At 70.1% G+C, this 16,931-nt stretch overlaps 2 protein-coding genes across 3 annotated transcripts; one reads left to right on the top strand and one right to left on the bottom strand.

Annotated features, from left to right (window-relative positions):
- Nucleotides 1-861: 861 nt before the first annotated feature.
- Nucleotides 862-4,831, bottom strand: WSB2 (WD repeat and SOCS box containing 2). 2 transcript variants are annotated; one of them, XR_012045307.1, is made up of 10 exons: nucleotides 4,659-4,831; nucleotides 4,311-4,482; nucleotides 3,988-4,220; nucleotides 3,637-3,768; nucleotides 3,180-3,280; nucleotides 2,747-2,919; nucleotides 2,374-2,487; nucleotides 1,962-2,072; nucleotides 1,774-1,881; nucleotides 1,536-1,555 (listed from the first exon to the last, which is right to left on the bottom strand). XR_012045307.1 is itself a non-coding variant. In XM_072880399.1 (9 exons), exons 1-9 carry the CDS (start codon nucleotides 4,672-4,674, stop codon nucleotides 1,393-1,395), a joined length of 1,212 nt encoding a protein of 403 aa, XP_072736500.1. In that variant the 5' UTR covers nucleotides 4,675-4,830; the 3' UTR covers nucleotides 862-1,392. The 2 variants fall into 2 exon arrangements, 1 of the variants encoding a protein (XP_072736500.1); XM_072880399.1 differs by lacking the exon at nucleotides 1,962-2,072 and having other exon boundaries at nucleotides 862-1,555; nucleotides 4,659-4,830.
- A 2,119-nt stretch (nucleotides 4,832-6,950) lies between these two features.
- RASAL1 (RAS protein activator like 1) lies at nucleotides 6,951-16,634 on the top strand. Its single transcript, XM_072879956.1, has 21 exons — nucleotides 6,951-7,195; nucleotides 8,743-8,799; nucleotides 8,890-9,003; nucleotides 9,116-9,177; nucleotides 9,264-9,393; nucleotides 10,233-10,314; nucleotides 10,395-10,532; nucleotides 10,828-10,916; nucleotides 11,077-11,194; nucleotides 11,286-11,439; nucleotides 11,632-11,696; nucleotides 11,836-11,948; nucleotides 12,141-12,333; nucleotides 12,422-12,559; nucleotides 13,413-13,557; nucleotides 13,817-13,992; nucleotides 14,085-14,219; nucleotides 15,066-15,201; nucleotides 15,293-15,413; nucleotides 15,512-15,576; nucleotides 16,397-16,634. The coding sequence occupies exons 1-21, from the start codon at nucleotides 7,131-7,133 to the stop codon at nucleotides 16,525-16,527; spliced, it is 2,427 nt and encodes an 808-aa protein (XP_072736057.1). The 5' UTR covers nucleotides 6,951-7,130; the 3' UTR covers nucleotides 16,528-16,634.
- Nucleotides 16,635-16,931: the final 297 nt, after the last annotated feature.

Below are 16,931 nucleotides of genomic sequence, written 5' to 3'. Positions count from 1 at the left end.
CTTGTCTTTTCTTTTCCCTCCTGCGCAGCAAGGACCGAAGGGAGGTGGCCGAGCCTCACCCCCTGCCCATCCCATTGCAAAGGCGTCGCACCCACGCAGTCCAGCTGCCGTCACCTGCCTGGAAAACCTCCTTTCCTTGCAGGGCAGAGCTGCCCCGGGCGCTTAGCGCTGAGCAGTACAGCCGTGGCTTGGGCCACCCCCTCGCTCGTGCAGCCGAGCGGGGCAGCCGTGCACAGCGAGCTGCACCAGGCCAGCGCGGTTTCTTGCAGTGACGTCCCCGTTACAAGAGGGAACGCGGTTGTGGGTGACACCTGTACGGGTTAGGGAAACACCGGCTTCCTGGGTTCAGCTGCTCGGAGCAGTTTCGGGGAGACATTCCCCGTCTCCTCCTTCAGCTGGGGTCACAGCCTCGGGCTCGTGCACGGGCCGAGCCCTCCAGCACGCAGGGGGCTCAAAGCACGTGCTGTCACTCCCGACACCAGCTAAGCCGGAGGGAGACAAGCACACGAGACTGCTTTCATGCACAGCATGTCTGGACGCCGAGCTGCTGGAGTGCTGAGCTCCAGCGGGGAGAGAAAGCAGCAGAGGAAGGGGAGCTGGGGGCTGTGTGAAGCCCCGTGTCCCACCTTCACGGTGGACCGGTCCTCCCCAGCACCCACGCCGAACGCCTGCTGGTCTGCCGCGCTTCAGAGCCGAGTGAGCACTCGCTGCCGCCGCGACAGCCGCAGCAGGAGGGCTGCAGGTCCTGGAGCCCTCCCAGGGCCTCCTGGACCCCAGGAGGGGTCCTCCTGGACCCCAGCCCGCTGGAGCCTGCCCTGCCAGGTACCCCCAGGTCACCTCTAGGAGCCAAGGGGAAAGACGTGAGGAATCGTTTTTTATTCTGTCACCTCTGTCGTTTGTCCAGCTCACGCCCGGACCAGGAGAGCGGCAGAGCACGCGCTCCTCCGGGAACTAAGCTACAGTACCAGCCGGTCCCGGTGAGGGTCGGTTTCGTTGGGGACAGCTGTAGCCCCGTATTCATATGAACGACAAAAGCTCTGCTCAGACTGCGGCTGCTAATCTTCAACCCACAACATTGCACTTGGAAACAAAAGCACCTGACCCAAAACTTGCAGATAGCAGGGGGACGGGGGGACCTGTGTCCCCTGCGGGGCCACCGCAGCTGTGCCCCTTGCCCTCCGCATGCATTTTTGCTGGGTTCTAGCATTATTATACCAAAAAATCCCTCCACATTCACAGACACAGCCCCAAAACAAGGGGAGTAGCAATCCTCCTGCCCCATGGCTCATGAATCAGCAAGACATCGTTGCTGCAGTGCCTCTTCTGACCCGGGCCGAGCCCCGCCGCCGGGCAGAGGGCTCTCGCCTCCGTGCCTCCACTTTCCGCACTGCCTTAAAAGGTCCGGTAAGTGAGGAATTCCTTCAGCTTCCTGGGAATGGGGAGCGCGAGGACCTGGTACGTCGTCAGGAAGGTGCGCAGAGCTTTGCGACACAAGTGCTTTAGCGACGAGAGGACCCTTGGAGCGGTCCAGAACTGGACGTGGCCATCTCTGGTCCTGCAACGGGACCCAAAGAAGCCATGAGCACAGGGCAGAGCGACACGAGAAAACTCAAATTACCCCCAAATATCCCGAGCTTGCAGCAACCACGCGTTCCCCGGCCCAGGAAACCAGTCTGCACCCCCAGGGAAGCCCAGAATTTGCTGAGCAGACCCAGAGCTGCAGGAGGAGGGAGCAGCCACGTGTTTCTCCGCTCTCTTCTCCCGCATACGCACCCTGTGGCAATGAAACCGCCGTGTGGAAAGTACATGCAGCACAGGCCGTTGGTCATGGGAGCGAACGCAACTGGAGACCGCAGCTCCAACGCCCAGATCCTCAGGAGCCTAAGGAGAAAGGGAGGGGACACAATGCCAGGCCCCCATCCACGCAGTGCCTGCAGCTAAAATAAAGCCTCTGGGTTCACCTGAATGCATGCAAACTCTGGAGTAGGATTTTCTTCCCATGGGCTTAGAGCATCCCAGGAGTGTCACAACACGGCAGCAAGGCGGGAGGCACTGTCCCCTGTAGAGCCGAGCTGGATGCAGACAGAGCTAGTGACTGTGCTGAGGGGCACAGCGAGGGCGGCACGGCACGCAGGAGGACACGGGCCGCGGCTCGTCGCTCAGCGGGGCAACAGGGCCCTGACCTTGCTACCCCTTGCCACAGCCAAGCCGCGGTGTCCCAGGCAAGCCTGCCCTTTCCCCTTATGCCGGGCATTGGTGGGGACCTGGCATGCGAGGTCCGCTCCCCGCGGCACGTCCTGAGCTCCTGGTTTGTTTTGGTGGCGTTCTCCTGGACCCTCTTCCCGCTGGAGGTCCCCAAGGGGGTTCACTCACCTGTCGTCCGCCACCGTGGCCAGGTAGAGGCCCTCAGGAGAGAAGCAGACGGAGCGCAGGGAGCTGGTGTGGACTTCGCTGCTGTAGTCCACCACCGAGTGCAAGGGGACGTGGCTGCAGGTGAGGAGAACAAGCCCAGCGTCAGCCCCAGGCTGCCCTGAGCCCCATTCCACGGGGGCTCCCACGGTCCCAACCGGCCCCAGTGCTCCAGGCCAAACCTGGCAAGTCAGAGCCCCCCTTCAGCCGCTGGAGACGGGGGAGAGGTGCCGGCTGTGCCCGACTAGAAGGGAAGGCCACGCTCAGCCCCAACAAACCCCCACGGCATTGCTCTGTCCCCCTTCCACGGTCCCTTACCGGCCCCCCAGCTCCATACCGCAGCGTCCTCAGCTGCTCCCCGGTGTAGGGGTCCCACATGATGACGCAGGTGTCGTAGGAGGCAGTGACGAGGAGCGCCGAGTCCGGCGAGAAGTCGCACGACACCACGCTGCTCTGGTGCCCCTCCAGCCTCCGGATGAGGGTATAGGACCGCATGCTCCACAGCAGTGCCTGCGGGACACGGGCAGGGGCTGAGGCTGGGAGCATCCCTGGGGCGGGAACGGAGGAGAAGCATCTCCCCCTTGGGGTTTAAGGCACACGGGCTCTGGTCGCAGCTCCTCCATGCAGAACCAGAACGGCCGAGGAGCGAGGGTGGCTCTGGCCTGGCCCCTTCTCAGAGCGGGGGTTCTCGCATGGGGGGGGACACGGAGGGCCGAGGGGAGCGCTGGATTCAGCAGGACACGGGACGGCTCGCGTCCTGCAGGACTCACCGACTTCTCTCCGGCAGCGGAGCAGAGCATGCTGCAGTCTGGGGAGATGGAGCAGCAGTAGACCCACTGCACGTGGCCCGACAGCACCTGGACCTGCCGCCCTGGGGACGGCAGACACGCGACTCACGAGGGGGGGCACAAGAGGCAGCGCTGGGCCCTGCCCCCGCTCTCCCCTCCCTTTCCCGAGAGGGAATGCACGTGGGGCTGGGGGGTTCCCCTGGGCAGACCCCAAGCTCTGTCTACTTGTAACCCCCTCCTGCACTGCCCAGGCCCCACCTGGAAGAGGATGGCTCTGCTCCGTGTCGCAGGACTGTCCCCTCCTGCCTTGAACGCTGTCCCCAGAGATCCTCTCCCACCATCTCCCCTACCCAGGTGGGTTCCTCCCCGCTTTCCCGCAGCAGAGCCCAGCCTCAGCCGGGGGTGACCTAGCACCAGGGAGAGCCCTGCACGCTCCTACCATCTCTGCTCAGGTCCCAGACGCGCAAGGTCTTGTCCCGTGAGGCCGACACAAGGATGAGGCTTCCATTGGGAGCGAAGCTCAGGTCTCTGACGACGTCCTGGTGCCCCAAGAGGCTGAAGAGGAGGTGTCCTGCGGAGAGGAGCCGTGCTCGGCGCCGTCCCTCCACGGGGAACAAGGCAGTGCCCCTCACGGGCAGGCAGCCCCGCTCGGGACAGGGCAGGGGCCCCCGCTCACCCCGGGGAAGTATTTGGGGAGGGATGGAGACGGGACCTCCTTCCGAGGGAGAGCAAGGCGGGAGACACCAGCCCGAAGCCACGACTGCTCCGGCTGTCGGCGAGGGCCGCTCACCTGTCTGCACCTCCCAGACCTTGATCTGCCCGTCGTTGAGCCCGGTGGCCAGGATCAGGCAGGGAAGACCCATGGCGCAGGTGGGGTCCGTCTCCCCCGCCTCTGCCGCCGGCCAGCCGCTGAAGGCCAGGCCCCACACGATCTGGCCGCACTCCAGCGTCTTCTCCTTGGCCGCCCCTCGGCTCCTCGCCTCCGCTTTGCTGCCGCGGCTCTTGCGCTCCGAGGTTTTGCAGCTGCCGGCAGAACGGAGGGATGGGCGCTTACCCCCGGGCAGCCCGGCCCCCCGGGACCCCCCGCCCCGTCCCGCCGCCCCCCGCACTCACAGCTCGGCCTCCTCCAGGGGCCAGGGGAGCAGCTTGACCACGCAGTGCCCCTGCGACCAGGCGAACCAGGCCCCGTCGGGGGAGAAGGCCACGCTCCAGGTCTCGCAGCTGGATTTCCAGTCGTAGCGCTGGGGACGGCCCGGCTTCAGCTCCGCCAGCAGGACCGGCTCCTCTGGGCGGCGGGACGGCCACGTTACCCCCGGCCCGGGCCGCGCCCCGCTCCTCCCGCCCTCCCCCCGGGGACAGCCGGTCCCGGGGCGCGGCGGGGTGGCTACCCGCTTCCCCGGCCCTCAGCGAGGCGGCCCCGGCCACCGCGGAGCCCGGCCGCCGCTCGCCGCCCCGCCTCACCTCCGCTCGGCTTCATGGCGGCTCCGCGGCCCGCCCGGCCCGGCCCCGCCGCCTCCGCCCGGCCACGGCAAGGCCCCGCCGGGCCGGGCGCGGCCTCCGCGGGCCCAGGCCCAGGCCCAGGCCCAGGGCGGCGGTAGCGGCGGCGGCGGCGGCGGCGGCGGCGCGGTGCGGGGAGCGGAGCCCGCCGCCTCCCCTCCTCCTCCTCCGCCTCCTCCGGCGGCACCGCCCCGCCGCGGCCCGGCCGGGGCCGGGGCCGGGGCCTGGGCAGCGGCAGCCGGGGGGCATCGGGGTGCTGGGGGGAAGGTGCCCCGAGGGCGGGGGGACACGACACCGCCGCCGCCGTCCCCTTGCCGGGGGCTTCCCGGGGATGGGGACGGCGGGAGCGGGGCGGGGGGAGCAGGAGAAGCGGCGCCACGGGCTCGGCTTCCCCGCCGGACCGCGGGGACTCCCCTGCCGCGGGGCCCTGCCGCGCCCCGAGCCCCGGGGCGGCAGCGGGAGGGACGCGGGCACAAGGCAGCCGGAACAGGTCGGACGGCAAACAAAGCACCGAGCCCTGCCGGGGCCGGCCCCGTGGGGACGCCTTGGTCGCCCGTGTCCCCCCCGGTGCAGTGGGGCTGGCGGCAGGGGGGGGCCTGGCCTCCGGGCTGGGGCGCAGGAGGTTGTCAGGCTCCAAGGGGCACTCCAGGGACCCGGCACCCACACCGTGACACCCCCCTGGCAGTGACCCCCCCAGGACACAGCACCCACACGGTGACACCCCTGGCAGTGACCCCCCCCCGGGGACTCAGCACCCACACGGTGACACCCCTGGCAGTGACCCCCAGGGGACTCAGCACCCACACGGTGACACCCCTGGCAGTGACCCCCAGGACACAGCACCCACACGGTGACACCCCTGGCAGTGACCCCCAGGACACAGCACCCACACGGTGACACCCCCTGGCAGTGACCTCCCCCAGGACCCAGCACCCACACGGTGACACCCACCCAGCCAGTGGCACCCCAGGACCCAGCACCTGCACAATGACAACCCCTGGCAGTGACCCCCCCCAGGACCCAGCACCCACACCGTGACACCCCTGGCAGTGACCTACCCAGGGACACAGCACCCAAATGGTGACACCCCTGGCAGTGACCCCCCCAGGACACAGCACCCACACGGTGACACCCCCTCGGCAGTGAACCCCCCAGGGACCCAGCACCCACACTGTGACACCCCTGGCAGTGGCACCCCAAGGACCCAGCACCCACACAGTGACACCCACCCCACCAGCAGCAACCCCGGGGACCCAGCACCTGCACAGTGACACCCCCAGGGACCCAGCACCCACACCGTGACACCCCTGGCAGTGACCCACCCAGGGACCCAGCACCCAAATGGTGACACCCCTCAGCAGTGACCCCCCCCCGGGGACCCAGCACCCACACCGTGACACCCCTGGCAGTGGCACCCCCAGGACCCAGCACCCACACGGTGCCGCCCGCCCTGGCAACACCTACCGTGAGTCACTGCAGGAGACATCTGGCCAGCCCACCCCTGCGCCTCCCTCCGAATTCGCCGTCCCTCCGGCCCCCCACTGTCCCCCGCTATGCCTGGCACTGGGGGGGGGGGAGACACCAGCAGGGCAGTGGGGACAGGGGGGACCTCACCCCCCCAGTGCTCATCCCCCTTCACCCCCCCGGCTTGGGGTGCCCAGTGCGGAAAAGCCGGGGCGCGGGGAGAGGGGGGATCCGGGGAGCACCGCGGTGCTGCCCACACAGGCACCCCGGGACCTCCCGGAGTCTCCCTGGTCTGGCTCGGGGTGTCCCCTGCAAGGGCAGGGGCACCCAGGGTGGGGGCGCAAGGTCCCGTGGGGGTCTCAGGGACCGCTGTGTCAGCAGCCCCCCAAGCTGGCTGCTTCCTCCGCTGCATCCCCACCCCGAGGCCAACGCTCGTGCCAGGCTCCCTGCGGCACCCACCGCCACTTCGGGGTCCGGGGACAGCCCCCTCGGCCTGGGGACAGTCTGCTGTGCCCCTCGGGTGCGATGGGACAGAAGCTGCCACCCCCCTGAAGGGCCCAGCGCTCTGCGATGGCCCTGTGCCTCAGTTTCCCCATTGCTAGAAGGGGGGGGGGGGGGGCTTTGCCCACGCCCGGTGGTCGCTGATACACAGGGGGACCCCCACGGCGAGTTGTCGGTCCGCTGGGCCAGTGGGCACGAAGCCAGCACAGCCAAGCTCGCCCGCTGCCGCGTGCCCGCGCGCTCTGGCTCGCTTGCTCTCGCCCGCTGCTCCGGCGCAGGTGGGGAGCGAAGCAGTGAGAAAAACAAGCGAGAAGAGGAAAAAGGAAGAAGCGACAGCGAGAAGCCGTTGGGGAGGAGGAGGAGGCCGGTGGCGGCAGCCCCACCGGTGGTGCGGGGGGCTCGGGGCACCCCGGGGCCCCCACTGCAGAGGCCCCCATGGACTCCTAGGCACCCGCCCCGAAGTTCTCCGGCATGGCCAAAACCACCTCCCTGCACTGCCGGGTGGTGGAGGGGAAGGACCTGCCCGCCAAGGACGTGTGAGTGGCTCGGGGGGCTCTCAGTCCCCCCCGATTTCCCCCGGCCCCCCACCCTGGGAGACTTGGCGGGGGGGGGGGGGGGGGCTGGGTGCCCTGGGTGCTCTGCTCTGCCTGCAGTTTTGGGGGTCCCTGCTTGCACCCATGCTGGCAGGGACCCATTGCCCCGAAGGGGGGGGTCTAGGGGTGGCAGGGGACTGCCAGCCTCCTCAGCCCCCCCCCCCCGCAGGAGGCGTATGAGCCCCCCAGCCCCTTGGGCATCCCCTTGCAGCCCCCCAGCAGGGTGGGCACAGGGTGTCCCCCCAAGGCTGTGGGTAGCACCCCCACATACCTACTGGGCATCCGCACCCTCGGGGGGGGCTAAGGGGGCAGGGAGACCCCCTGCCTGCTCCTGCCCCGTGCGGCTCCGCCTCGGTGGAGCTGACAGCCCCGGGCTCCTCCGGATGTGCCAGCCTGGCACCGCCGGCCGCTCCCAGGGCTGGGCAGCCGGGGACGGCTGTGGGCAGCGGGGCCTCCCTGCCTCAGTTTCCCCTCCTGGCGAGGGTCATGGTGCCGTGCTGGCTGCCCCGCTTGGGGGGTCTGGGCACAGCGGGGCAATCCGGACCCACCAGCATGGGGGAGAGGTGCTCGGTGCTGCTCCCAGCCCCCCAAATCCAACTTGGGGCCGTCCTGGGGCTGCAGAGGGGCTCGGGGTGACCCGCGCTTGTCTGGGCTCTCGAGGGGGTCGGGAGCCGTCAACCCCACAGCGCGCTGCCAAATTTGCCTGCCTGTCCCTGCCAGAACAGCCGGGCCGTGGGCTTTGCTCTGCCGGGAGGTGCCCAGATACCCCTGGGGATTAACAACGCCGTTCGTTAGCCAGCACGCAACATCGCCCAGGCTCACAGCAAGCGGGGCTGAACCCCCAGCCTCCACCAGGACCTTCCCGTCCCCCGCTCTGTGGCTGGGACAGAGGCTGGGGTCACCTCCCTTGCCCCAGCCAGGGTCTGGTTCCTTGCAGGAGTGCCTCCCGTAATCCCCTGCCTCCAGCAGCTGGGGATTCGGGGCTCCAGCATCGCCCCGGGCATGCCACCCCAGGCTGGCATCCCTCGGTGCAGGTCCGGCTGCCGTAAATGAGCGGGGAAGGGGCTTCGCAGGGACCAGGTGGAAGAGCCCTGGATCCGGCCCACGTCCCCTCCATCCCGTCCTCCCCCGCGGAAGGGGTTAAGCCTGGGAAGGGCCCTGGGCCAGGCTGGTGTCACCCTGACACCGTGGGTTGCCACAGAAACCTGGGCTCGGCTGTGCCGCTGGCAAGGCACCGGTACCCACGGGTGGGGGGCACGGGGACGCAGGGCGATGGACGCAGGGCGACGGCTCGGGGTGGCCCGGTGTCAGTTGCGGGGCTGGGCTGAGACCGGGCAACTCATCTCACCCCCCGGGGCTGGCGCATCGCTGGCGGGGTTTGAAGCGACGCTTGGATCCGTTCCCCTGAGCGCCCCCCAGCAGCAGCCCCCGAGGACTGGTGGGACCCCCAGGTGGGGGGCTGACCCTGCCCACCCACTTCCCCTGCCCAGGTCCGGCTCCAGCGATCCCTACTGCGTGGTCAAGGTGGACAACGAGGTGGTGGCCAGGTAGGGGGGACACCATGCCACCCCGGGGAGGGGACGCGCGGGGACGGGCGCTGTCCCTGGGGGTGCAGCCACCTCTCCCATCACCGGCAGGACGGCCACGGTGTGGAAAAGCCTGAACCCTTTTTGGGGGGAGGAATACACCCTGCGCCTGCCCCGCGGCTTCCGCAGCCTCGCCGTCTATGTGCTGGATGAAGACACCATCGGGTAGGGGGGACAACGGGGCCACGGGTGGGCACCAGCCACCCGTGGGGAGCCCCTGAGGGGTGGCATGTCGCCGTCGGTGGCCTCAGCGCCCGCCGTGTCTCTGCCCTCGCAGGCAGGATGACGTTATCGGCAAGGTCTCGCTCAGCCGCCAGCAGATCTCGGCCGAGCCGCGGGGTGAGTGGGGGGCATGTCGGGGGGCTGAGGGGGGGCAGCGGGGCACATCCCCACGCCTCGGGGCGCCCACCCGTCCCCCTCAGCAGGTGTTGACAGCTGGCTCAGCCTGGCGCCCGTGGACCCCAACGAGGAGGTGCAGGGCGAGATCCACCTGGAGCTGCGGGTCCTCGAGCAGGGCCACCCGCGGGTGCTGCGCTGCCACCTGATCGAGGCCAGGTAGCGGGGGCTGGCGGGGCACGATGGGGACGCGGCCATCCCAGGGTCTTATTTTCAGCTGGGGGGGGTCTGGATGGCGGGAGGAGGGGAGGTGAGGGGGGACGGCGGTGGCAAGGGGCTGGTCCTCCCTCCTCAGCACCGGGAAGGGCCCTCAATCCGTCCTGCTTGGGGATATCGATGTGCCAAGCCATGTGTCACAACGTTGTGGGGTCTCAAGCAGGGAACGCGCTGCCTCGGACACTGCCAGCCCTGCTCGGGGACAAGGATGGGGGGACGAGGGGCAGAGCTGGGTGGCCCGGAGGGCCATGGGGTACCTGGGGACGGTCCCCATCAGACCAGCTGGCTCTCGCGTCGGGTTTCTCCCCTTTGGTTTCAAAATTGAGGGAAACTGAGGCACGCCCCAGGCTGCCCCTCCGCTCCGGCGTGTGTGTGCATGTGTGTGCACGGGTGTGCGCGCGTGCCCACACACGCAGCTGCCAGACGGCAAGCTGCTGGCAGCGGAGCAGGAGGCAGAGGCAGCATCCCGCTGCCATGGCAACCAAAGCGGGTACCACGGCAACGGGATGGCCATGGGGACAGCCAGGAGGGACAGCAGAGCCCCCCCGCTGCGCCGCTTGGCCCCCAGGGACGGGGGGGGAGGAGGGGGTTCGGGGTAGGAGCGCTGGGGAACGGGGACCCACGCTCGCCAGCATCCCCCCGGCACCTGCCGGCTGCCCCACGGATGCCCGGTGTGCCCAGGCAAGCCGGGGAAAAGGGGGGGCACAGGGGTGCAGGGACCGTGCTGGCGGGGACAGGCCCCCTGCCCGCTGCGCCCCCGCTGACCCCCCCCCTCTCTGCAGGGACCTGGCTCCCCGGGACCTCTCGGGCACCTCGGACCCCTTCGCCCGGGTGTCGTGCTGCGGGCACACGTTGGAGACAGCCGTGAGTCGGGGTGCTGCGTGCTGGGACCCAGAGGCCCGGGGACCTCGTCCCCCGCAGCCACCGGTCCCTGTCCCCGGCAGGTGATTAAGAAAACTCGTTTCCCGCGCTGGGACGAGGTGCTGGAGTTCGAGCTGGTGGCAGGCGAGCCGGGACAGGCCGTGCTGAGCGTGGAGGTGTGGGACTGGGACATCGTGGGCAAGAATGACTTCTTGGGACGGGTGAGGACCTCGGGGCACACTGGCACGGGGCAGGGTCCCGGGGGCACCTCCGCACCCCCAGCCCCTCCCCATGCTCAGGGTCTGGGTGACCACGGGTCAGGACCCCCACGGGGATGGGGATGGGGGCGGGGGTACGTGCACCCGCTGAGCCGGGGGCAGGGCCACATCCAGACCCCCTGCCTGTCCTGGGGTCTCCCCCGAGGAGGGGTCCCCGCTGGCCGGGGAAGTGAGACGCAGCACAGGACGCTGGCGTGTGCCCCCCCCCCCTCCTCAGACCCTGCCTCCGGCCCCCCAGGTCGAGTTCCCCCTGGACGCCATCTGCACCGACCCCCCCAAGGGCTGGTTCCAGCTCCTGCCCTTCCCCAGCACCGCTGAGGACCGTGGGTGAGTGCAGGCAGCGAGGCCAGGCAGCTGCCTGCAACCTGCATGAGCAGCTCCCCAGGGCGGCTGCACCCAGGGCAGCGCGGACGGGGTGGCCCCCCCATCCCGGCGACGGAGGGCGGTGGGTGCAGGACGCGGCCGAGCCCCTCCCGTGTTGCCGCAGGGGACAGCTGGGCGCCCTGCGGCTGGCGGTGCGGCTGGTGGAGGACAGGGTCCTGCCCCCCCCCTACTACCAGCCCCTCATCCAGCTCCTCACCGAGCCCATCCTCTGCCCAGGCCAGGTGGGTGCTGTGGGGTGGGGGGACCCTTGGGGGCAGCCGGGGACCACCCCGGCGCAGGGGCCTCGCTGTGCCCACCCTGCCCTCCCCACAGCCCCCCGCCGGCACGGCCCTGGCCATCCTGGAGGAGGTGACCTCGGGGGAGAGCCGGCAGGACGTGGCCACCAAGCTGGTGAAGATCTTCTTGGGGCAGGGGCTGGCCGTGCCCCTCCTGGACTATCTCACTGCCCGCGAGCTGGCCAGGACCAGTAAGTGCCAGGGCTGGGGGCACTACCTGCACCCCCCAGCCTGGAAACTGGGTTGCCATGGTCCCCCTAGACCCCCGTGGGGAGAAGAGTGGGGCCACCAAGGGGTGCCACGTGTCCCCGGGGTCGGGCACACCAGGGACGGCTGGGGCATCGCCCCGTGCCCGCCTTGCCACGGCCTCTGCGCTCTTCCAGCGGACCCCAACACCCTCTTCCGCTCCAACTCGCTGGCCTCCAAGTCCGTCGAGCAGTTCATGAAGGTGAGCGTGGGAGGGGACACCGGCCGGGTCCCCGCTGCACCCTCCCGTGATGGCATCGGGGCACAGGCCCGGGTTGTGTCCCAGCAGGGCATCTGGGAACAGTTTGGGGACAAAGATGGTGACTTCCCATCCCTTGCAGGTGGTGGGGCTGCCCTACCTGCATGAGGTCCTGAAGCCCGTGGTGAACCGCATCTTCGAGGAGAAGAAGTACGTGGAGCTGGACCCTGGCAAGATGGAGCTGAGCCGCAGCAGGCGAGTGCGGAGGGGACGGCTGGGGGGGACACGGTGCCTGCCACATCCCAAGCCACCCCATCCGCCTGTCTCCTGGGGGAGGGGGTCACCCATTGCTGCTGAGCCCACGGATCACCTCAATGACTTTTGGCTAACTCGGGGTGGCCCGTTCCTGGGCATCGGGTGCCCCCTGACCCGGCGGCATCCCCGCAGGAGGATCTCCTTCAAGGGGTCCCTGTCGGAGGCGCGGGTGCGGGAGAGCAGTCTGGAGCTGCTGAAGGGCTACCTGGGGGACATCGTCGACGCCATCGTGGGCTCGGTGGAGAAGTGTCCCCTTGTCATGAGGATGGCCTTCAAGCAGCTCCGCAGGCGGGTGGAGGAGCGGTTCCCCTCGGCGCAGCACGAGGTGGGGCAGGCGGCGGGGCCGGGGCTGGGGGTCCACACGCCGCCGGGACCGCTGCCCCGAGCCCTGAGCTGTCCCTGTCCCTGGCCAGGAGGTGCGATACTTCTCCATCAGCGGGTTTCTCTTCCTTCGTTTCTTTGCCCCCGCCGTCCTCACCCCGAAGCTCTTCAGCCTCCGGGAGCAGCACGCTGACCCCCGCACCGGCCGCACGCTCCTGCTGCTCGCCAAGGTGCGGGGAGCCCGGGATGGGAGGGGGACAACAGGGAGGGATGGGGACGCTGGGGAGGGATGGGGGCACTGGGAGGGATGGGGACGCTGGGGAGGGATGGGGACACTGGGAGGGATGGAGACCCTTGGGAAAAGATGGGGACCCTGGGGAGGGTTGGGGACCCCAGGGAGGGACAGGGAACCTGGGGAAGGGCAGGGACCCTGGGGAGGGATGGGGACCCTGGGGAGAGATGGGGACCTTGGGGAAGGACAGGGACACTGGGGAGGGGTGGGGACCCTGGGGAGGGACAGGGGTCTCAAAGAGGGACGAGGAGCCCAGGGAGGGATGGGGACTCCAGGGAGGGACCCCAGAAAGGACAGAGGCTTCAGGGAGGGATGCAGACCCTGTGGAGAGATGGGGATCCATAGGGGATGGGCGTGCCAGGGAGGGATGGGGACCCCAGAAAGGCAGGGAGACCCTGGGGAGGGGAGGGGACCCAGGGGAGGGATGGGAAGCCCGGGGAGGGAAAGGGAACCTGGGGAGGGACAGTGAGCCCAGGGAACGATGGGGACCCCAAGGCGGGCAGAGCCATTCCTGCCCCCATGCCACGTGCCACGGCCTGGCTCCTTCCCACACCGCTTGAGGCCAGCCCTGCCCGTCACCGGGCCACGCCGCCACGCGTCGGGCACTGTGCAGGACCCGGCCTGGGGCACCCGTTGTGTCCCCTCACCCCCTGGGCTGCTCCGCTTTTCCACTTTTCTCTCCAATTCCCAAGCCCCCGGGGTTCAGGGCAGCAGCCAGAGCGGGGGTCACCCCCCGCAGCCCCCACGCCATGGGGGGTACGGCAGCGTGAGCCCTTCCCCGTGCGGGGCAGGCACTGCAGAGCATCGGCAACCTGGGGCTGCAGCTGGGGCAGGGCAAGGAGCCGTGGATGGCCCCGCTGCACGCCGTCCTGCTGCCCAGCGTCACCCGTGTCAAAGCCTTCCTGGACAGCCTGGTGGCTGTGGAGAGCACCGAGGGTGAGCGGGCACACCGGGCACTGCGGGGACACGGGGGGCACCACTGGTGCTGGGTCCGGCCGTGCCAGCACCCAACACGGAGGGGTGGCATCACCCCTGCTGTCCCCCGCATCCTGGGAGCATCCCCGGGGAGCGGGACCCGCTCGGTGCCATGCGGATGCTGCCAGGATGGCCGGGGACGGGCATCCTCGGGCTGGGGGAGGCGGTGGCACTTGGGGTGATGCCGCTGCCTCCCTGCCCGGCCATGCCGCGGCCGCAGCGGGCAAGGGGCCGGTGCCCCCGGCACTTTTCTGCCCTTCGGCCACCATCAAGGAGGGGTACCTGCACACCCGCACGGCGGGGGGGCCCGCCCTGCTGCCCCGCTTCGCCTTCAAGAAGAGGTACTTCTGGCTCAGCAGCGAGGCCCTGACCTACTCCAAGTCCCCCGAGTGGCAGGTGGGTGCTGCCCGTGACCCCCACCCCACGCCCGGTGCCCGGGGAGGGGATGTGGGTGCAGTGAGTTGTGGTATTTTGGGGTCCCCCAGGAGCGCTGCTCCATCCCCGTGCCGTGGATGCGGGCGGTGGAGCGGGTGGACGAGGGCACCTTCCAGCACCCCCACGTCATGCAGATCGTGGCGCAGGATGGCGCCGGGCAGCTCCACACCACCTACATCCAGTGCAAGGTGGGTGCCCCCCCACCCTGCCCCGGGCACCCCGGGAACCCCCCGCCCCAGCACCCCAGGAGCCCCCTCCCTGGCACCCAGCCATGGGGCACCCCCGGGTCCCATGGGGACAATGGGAATGGTCCTGGTCCCAGTTCCAGTTATACCCAGGCACCGGCTGTACTGGGAAAATTGGGGTATCCTACTCTGGCTGTACTGGGGTCACTGGGGTACCAGCACTGGCTATACTGGGATCAGTGGAGTATCCAGTCATATCTGTACTGGTGTCACTGGGGTACCAGCTCTGGGTTACTGGGATCAGCGGGGTACCCAGCCATATCTGTACTGGGGTCACTGGGGTACCAGCTCTGGGATACTGGGATCAGCGGGGTACCCAGCCATATCTGTACTGGGGTCACTGGGGTACCAGCTCTGGGATACTGGGATCAGCGGGGTACCCAGCCATATCTGTACTGGGGTCACTGGGGTACCAGCTCTGGGATACTGGGATCAGCGGGGTACCCAGCTATATTCTGCGGTCTCTGGGGTACCAGCCCTGTCCGTACTGGGATCACTGGGGTCCCAGCCCTATTTGCACTGGGGTCACCGGGGTACCCTGGCTCCTGCGGTGCCATCTCCCCGCCAGGTCCTACCTGGGCAGCTTTGCCATCCAACTGTCACTCCTGGTCACCCGGCCCTGGTGCCCGCCGCCACCCCTGGTGCCCACCGCCATCCCCGGTGCCCACCCCTGCCGGGGACCCCGTCGGCGTCGCCCCTGCCCGCCTCCACCCTCCTCCTCCTCCCCGCCCAGCGCAGGGTGCCCGTGGGTGCCCGGCGGGGTGCCACCCTCCCTCCCTGTCCCCACAGAGCGGCCAGGAGCTGTGGCAGTGGCTCTGGGCCGTGCGGCAGGCCAGCAGCGCCAACGAGGCCATGCTGCCCACCTGCCACCCCGGCACCTTCCGTGCGGGCCGCTGGACCTGCTGCCTGCAGCCTGCCAGCACCGGTAAGGCCGGCAGGCAGCGAGGGTCGGGGGGTTCCCCCGGGCAGGGGGTGCAGGGGTCCCCCGGCACCCTCACCGCGGCTGTCGCTGGCAGCGCCCGGCTGCAGCCGGACCCACAGCACCGTGGCGCTGGGCGAGTGGAGCGACCCCCTGGACCCTTCGGCAGCGGCGCAGACCCTCTACGGGCACCTCCGGCGGGCGGGGGCCCGGCTGCGGTGAGGCTGGGGGCGGCTGGCCCGCGGCGTGGGGGTCCCGGGGGCCCCCGGGTGCTGGCGGGCAGGGGGGGAGCGTGCTGAGGGTCCCTCTCCCGCAGGGCGGCGGGAGCCGAGGGTCCCGAGGGCAGCGCGGCGGCCGAGCCCCCCTGCCCGGGGCAGGCAGGTACGGGCAGCCCTGCTGCGTGGGGAGGGGTGACGGGGACCCTGCACCCCGGGGTGCTGCCTGGGGCGGCCCCTGCGTGGGGCAGCTGGCACACGCTTGCACACGCGTGCACACCCCCCCCCCCCCCCCAGCACTCAGCTGGTCCCCTCCACCAGGGGACAGCAAATACACACGGCCACGGCCACGCGGCCACAGGGACACACGGCCAGGTGGATGCACACGGCCAGACACACGCCCACGCACGGATATGCACGCCCGGGCGCGCACTGATGCCCACGCGGGTGCGTGCGTGGGTACACCCACACCCACACCGAGCTTCAGACACACGCACAGCCCTGCACACGCACACCCCTACCCCCGATACACACATCCGCCCATAAGCACCCCCCTATCCCCACGCACACCCTCCCACCCCCACACTCCCCACGCACACACCTCCCCCACCCAGCAGAGTCCGTCCGTGTCCGTGGGGTACTGGGGAGGTGGGGGGAATGGGCCGTAGGGTGGGACGTGGGGGGACGGACGAGGGGCGGTGGGACAGGCCGGGATGGGAGGGCACGGGGGGACGGAGTGGGACATAGTGGGATGGGGGGGGGTGGTCCGTGGGTGGGTGCCGCGGGTGGGTGCCGGAGATAGGTGTCGAGGGCGGGTGCCGGCGGTGGGTACCAGGGATAGGTGCTGGAGGTGGGTGCCGGGGGGGCGATGGGCGTGGGTGACGAGGGTGTACCCCGCATGGGTGCCGTGGAGGTGCCGGGGGTGTGCCGCGAGTGGGTGTCGCGGGTGGGTGCCGGCCGCGGCGCTGACCCTGCCGGGGGCGCAGGCGGGCCGGTCGGGGGGCGGCTGCAGGCGGTGCTGCGGGACCTGGACATCGCCCACGACGCCTTCGCCCGCCGGGACGACGCCCCGGGGCCGCCCCCGAGCCCCCTCCCGGCCCCGGCGCCCGCCATTTGAGCGGCGGCTGGGACTACAACTCCCAGCATGCCCTGCGCCCCGCTGCGCCCAGCCCCCCCTGCCCGCGCCGCGGGGCCTGCTGGGAGCTGTAGTCCCCCTCCGCTGCCTCCCCGCCTCCCCCTTCTCGGTGGGGGCCTCATCCCACCCGGGACCCGTGTCCCGCGGGGGGTGCCCGTGTGCGGGGACAGCGGATCTAGGGCCCCCCCAGCACACGCGTGTGCAAACACACACACACACACGTGCTCCTCTGTCCACGGGGGTGCCCCGAGCCCCCCCCACCAGCCCAGCATCCCGCAGGGAGTGACCGACACCCACGCTCAACGACACCCCACTCGGGGAGCGACCCGGCGGCGATGCCACCCAGCACCCCGGGAGGGTGGGAGGGAGGTGCAGGGACCCGAGTG

This window comes from Ciconia boyciana, chromosome 15 (genome assembly GCF_034638445.1).
Source record: "Ciconia boyciana chromosome 15, ASM3463844v1, whole genome shotgun sequence".
NCBI classification, from domain to species: domain Eukaryota; kingdom Metazoa; phylum Chordata; class Aves; order Ciconiiformes; family Ciconiidae; genus Ciconia; species Ciconia boyciana.
Note: the sequence above shows the minus strand (reverse complement) of the source record. Positions and strands in the feature narration are given on the sequence as shown.

Bases quoted from the DNA above. Each gene is read 5' to 3' on its own strand.
- RASAL1 (XM_072879956.1), top strand. From the start codon at position 7,131: ATGGCCAAAACCACCTCCCTGCACTGCCGGGTGGTGGAGGGGAAGGAC. The intron at 11,195-11,285 runs GTGGGTGCTGTG...CCCTCCCCACAG, and splicing joins CCATCCTCTGCCCAGGCCAG to CCCCCCGCCGGCACGGCCCT. The intron at 11,440-11,631 runs GTAAGTGCCAGG...GCGCTCTTCCAG, and splicing joins CCGCGAGCTGGCCAGGACCA to CGGACCCCAACACCCTCTTC.
- WSB2 (XM_072880399.1), bottom strand. The intron at 3,769-3,987 runs GTGAGCGGCCCT...TCCTCTCCGCAG, and splicing joins GGTCTGGGAGGTGCAGACAG to GACACCTCCTCTTCAGCCTC. The intron at 3,281-3,636 runs GTAGGAGCGTGC...TGCCGTCCCCAG, and splicing joins CTGGGACCTGAGCAGAGATG to GGCGGCAGGTCCAGGTGCTG.